General features: G+C 42.7%; 1 protein-coding gene across 1 annotated transcript in view; it reads left to right on the top strand.

Annotated features, from left to right (window-relative positions):
• Positions 1–4,704, top strand: part of SETD5 (SET domain containing 5) — a 40,782-nt gene that overhangs the window by 20,866 nt on the left and 15,212 nt on the right. The window contains exons 16-17 of the mRNA XM_008632258.2: positions 3,283–3,412; positions 4,608–4,704. Of these exons, the coding sequence (XP_008630480.1) occupies positions 3,283–3,412; positions 4,608–4,704 (227 nt within the window). The remainder of the gene's footprint in view (positions 1–3,282; positions 3,413–4,607) is intronic.

Genomic DNA, 4,704 nt, shown 5'->3' on the forward strand with positions numbered 1-4,704 from the left:
TCCTGCTGAGCTGGTGTGTTGAGGCAGTGTCCAGGCTATGACTGCTGACCTCCTTGCCAGAGTTCAGTTTTCATCTTTGCCTTTTGCCATGGTAGAACAGCTGTTCTGTGACTGCCCTTTTAGAAACATGTACTTTCAGATCTGCAGCAGCTGTTTATTATCCAGCATACACAATTCAAAGAATGTTGATTGCTGCCCTTAGAAAGTTTTATGTTATTACTTTCACAGTCAGAGGATGGTTGGCATTGTGGGGATAGGACAGTGTTGCAGAGGACCTCAAGAATCCAGTGCCTCAGTTATGATCCGTTGTCTTTGGAGAGCCTTTGTGGTTGAAAGGCTCTCCAAAGTTTGCCTGTTCACAAGAACAAGTCCACAGCTCTTTGTTCGGGATCATAAGCTGCCTGTCTACAACAGATACTTGAGGCCATGCAGGAAGCCTGAACCAGGCCCAGCTAAGGATTTAGTTCCTCCAGAGATGACCACTAAATGCCAGTATTTACGCATCTGCAGGGAAACAGAAGGCAGAGTAGTTCACTCAGTCAGATTTGTATTGGAATCTGTCTTCCCTGTTGCCTGTTGGTTTTGCTCAGACACTTTCCCAGTTCCTGTGTGATTACCTGAGAACAATTATACAGAAATCTTTTCTGCTCTCCCTGTCTTGGTGGCTTTCAGGTACCATGTCCTGGTTTCTTTGCCTTCCTTTGTTTGAGGGTGTTTTCCCAGAGAGAATCTTTGGACTTCACTGTTTTCCACCTTCAGCCAATTTGTTGTCATGCCCTAACAGTCTCTTCAGTATCTCCTTCATAGGTAAAGCTCTTCATGGTTCCTATGTAGATGTATGACAAAACCTTGTCTGTTTCTGTGTGCCTGGGCAACCTCCTCATGCATCTTTAAGCTGAGAACTGCAAGGTTTGAACTTCTTTTGAACCTTAACATTGTCTTTGAGCCCCAGGGAAGAGAGAAGCATCCAGAGCAAAGCTGGCAGAGTTATTTGGAGTTTGTGCTCGGTGCAATTGCCATACAACTGGCCAGCAAGCTCAGAATTGAGGGAAAACTATTGTCACGGAACAAGTCTTCTGATCTGTTGCTACATTTTACTCTTTTCTAGTCAAATGATAATTCTCACTGCTGGAGAGGGAGTGGACTACTCTCACTATGGATGACTTCCATTTAGTCCACACCTTCCTTGAAGTTGTGTCCAAAACTGAATGTTATGTTGCAACTGGGACATTTTCAAAGCAGAAAAGTTGCTTTGTGTCTTCTAACCTGTACCCATTTTCTGCATCCCATTGTGGCTGAGTTTTCTCTGACAGTTTGATTTAAGCTCATATCCGGTTCATGATTTTGTATATTTGTTAGAACAACCCATTAGTTTTCTAGCCTGTAATTGTAGAAGTGATTGTTCTAGCCTGTGTTAAGCTGTGTTATGTTTTTCCCTATCCATTTCCAAGTTTAGTAGGAAAATCATTAATGGTGTCATCTAGCATTCTTGTTTCTTAATCTGAAAATTTAAATACCCTGCCTATTCCATTAAATAGTTAATAAAGTACTGAAAGTTGCTGTGTCCAGAACAGATGTTGCAGAAATAATTTGTTAGATTTCTACTTTTTGACCGTAAATAGTTTTTGACTGTTAACTGTTCTAGTGAGGGGTTTCATCCATTTCATAGGAGATCCCTGGCTTTTTCTTGGAAAATGCTTTTCAGCATTTGGTGGTTTTATGACTTAACAGTCTGGAGATGTAGAAGTCTGCTTCTCATGTTCAGGAATGTTTAGAAAACTCACAGGGAACACCTCCTTTTCAGCCAGCTGAGGTCTAGAAATGGTCCAGAACTCGATGATACACTCTCTCAAGACCTGATATCTGTCTTGTCTACTTTTGACTACTCAGCCAAGGAGGTTGATTATAAAGGCTGTTGAAATAGATCACATATTTTCTTGGATTGTCAGCAGGCTTCATCCTTAAACTACTGAGAACTGTGCCAAAAAACTCAGCTGATGATGTCAGTTTGCATCCAAAGCATGGCAGTGTCTGAACCTCGCAAGGAAACTGAACTGTAACCTGCTCTCACGTTAATCACACACTGTGCAGTGACTTGGCTGTCAGATCAGATGCCACGTTTGAGGTAGAGGTGCTCCAGACTGGCTGGCACTTCTCCCTTTTCCTGGCGGCCACAGTGGAATCCTTGAGTTACATTTGAACAGAGAAGAAGCGTCTGCTGTACAGTAGTGAAGCCCAACAAAATAGATCCTGTCACCTGCTCTTCATCCTCGCATTGAAGTTTTCACTTTGAGGATTGTGGCCACTGAGTTTGTGATGTTCTTTCACGATAGCTTTGAGGAATCATAAGACACATGTGTATCTCTAATAGGATACACATTGCTGGCATGCAGATGAACTGTGGATTGCTGAAAGGTAAAAGTACAATTTCAAACCTCTCTAGGACAAGAAGTGTCTGGTAAAGTGAGTCCTCTGGGTAAACTATACAAATGAAAATTGCTGTTTGCATTTTTTCTGCAGTTTGCTGTCATTTCACTGGATCACTTGAGTGTTTTCCCATATATTGTGGCAGTTATCTTTATAGTAGAGTAAGCAAAGGTTCCTGCCTGCCATCAGGAGTCAGTTTGTATCAAGATACAGGGCTAGCACACGCACTGCAGCAGCTGATTTGCTGAGGCTTCAGTTCATGTTTGCTCATGTGAGATGTGAAACATTCTTAATTGTCCACGTTCAGAAGACCACTGTGACTTGTCTTTTTTATTAGTAGCTGAAGAAAAGATTTGCTTTTATTATTCTTTTCTTGGTTTACCCTCCTTGAAAACTGCTGCTTGCATTTTAATCAGATTTTTTTTTTTTTTTTGCTCAAATTTGCTCTCCTGGGCAGGAAACATTTTTTGCAAAAATCAGTGGTTGTAGAGAGTTCATTATATTTGTGTCCCTTTTCTTCTAAATTATGATTGTTTTTAATAGTTTTAGGTGCCACTGCTCTGCATTTTTAGAGTTATAATTTGCTCTTTACTTATCTCTGTGTTACTGCTGATGACTGCTGCTCCCAGAACCCATGTCAGGAAGGGCACAGCCCCACCACAGTAGGTGGTGGGCTCAGTGCTGACAGCTGTGTTCTAACGCGCTCTCACCTGAGTGCATGCCAGCCAGGTTACCCTGGGCTTCTGAGCAGCCTGCCCTGCTCCACACAAGTGTAGGAGTTGGAGTGTTATCCTGCAGGATTGCAGAGAAAGTACCCGAGGAGTTTCACGTTTATGTAGTCTCGTTCTGTTTCAGCGCTGGATCAAACAAGCCCTGGAAGAGGGAATGACTCAGACCTCACCAGCTCCACAAGAGAACAGAACCCAGTGTCTATACCAAAGCAACGAGAACAGCAGCTCCTCCAGCATCTGCAAAGATGATACAGGTGAGTGCTCAGCACCATCAGGGCAGCACGGGCACTGGAGTCAGACTGGCAAAGGTGCTGAATACCAAAGGCAGCTGTACAAGTGACATCTTAATGTGTCCTGCTGCCTGATGGCACAGCTTTAGGGTAGGTGAGAATGTTGCTTTGCCGTTCATTCCAATTTCTGCAGACCCATTGTAGCTTGAGCATCTGTGAAGTTTCTCAGTATTTTCCTGAGAAAAGATAATCATAACATTGCATTATCAGTCTCGGTTCTCTGAGATCTCTTGTACACTGGAAGGGTGGGGGTAGACAGAAGAGGGCTCGGCATCATCTCTTTGCGGCAAGATGCTGTTAGAACTAAATACCTGCTGAGTGTAGGAAGGTGTAGCAAAGTCTTACGGGCACATGTGTAATAAACAAATGACTAAGTAAGTCTCAAGGATGGAGAAGCTAAAATCTATGAGTAAAGCAGTAGAATGGTTAAATATTTTGTCTGAATTTACAGAGAAAGAGAGTGAAGATCAGCCCAGTCAGGGATCAGTTTTCCAAGCATGACAGACAGGAAGCTAGACACCACACAGATAATACAAATTTGATTATTGAAAGGTTAGATGAATAGGAAGTGAACAGAGCACCAAAACCAATAAATGTACATCTCGAGGAAGACCTAACCTGTAGAATTTACTGGTGATTTGTTCAGGTTTTTTTAAACTAAGCATCAAAAAAGATTATTATTTTGAAGAGAGATAGGCCTGAGGGAAAGGCTTTAATCCTTTGTGGAAATGGAAATGTGCTTGGACTGTATTGATGTAGCCCATAGGGAGCTGTTAGGTTCAGTTAATGATAACTGAGCTGCCTCTGGTTTGTTTGTAAGAATCACAGTGACATGTCCTCTGACCTCTCTCCTCTATTCTCCTTTCCCCTTTTTAACCTTTCCTGTCTTCCTTTCCCCAAGCTCCCTCTTATGCTTGCTTCTAGTTGAAATATTTGCTTTCCTTGTTCACTGCATGTTCCTGATTATGTATTGTTCTGTTACCAGTATCTAGGCACTGATATTGAAGTAATTCAGAGGTACTTAATTTTCAGGAGTCTTTTGTAGTTGCATTGAAGACTCCCGGGCTTCATTTGGGCTGGGAGTAGGGGGAAGAAGACAACTTGTGATTTTTTCACGGTCAGTGGTTCAGCCGTGTCCTCAGCTCAGTTTGTGTTTCAGACTTGCTGAGTCCCCTGAAGAAATGGAAGTCTCGCTACTTGATGGAGCAAAACGTGAAGAAGTTGCTGCGGCCGCTGTCTCCTGTCACTCCCCCGCC

Source organism: Corvus brachyrhynchos, unplaced genomic scaffold (assembly GCF_000691975.1).
Source record: "Corvus brachyrhynchos isolate BGI_N302 unplaced genomic scaffold, ASM69197v1 scaffold4, whole genome shotgun sequence".
Taxonomy (NCBI): Eukaryota; Metazoa; Chordata; class Aves; order Passeriformes; family Corvidae; genus Corvus; species Corvus brachyrhynchos.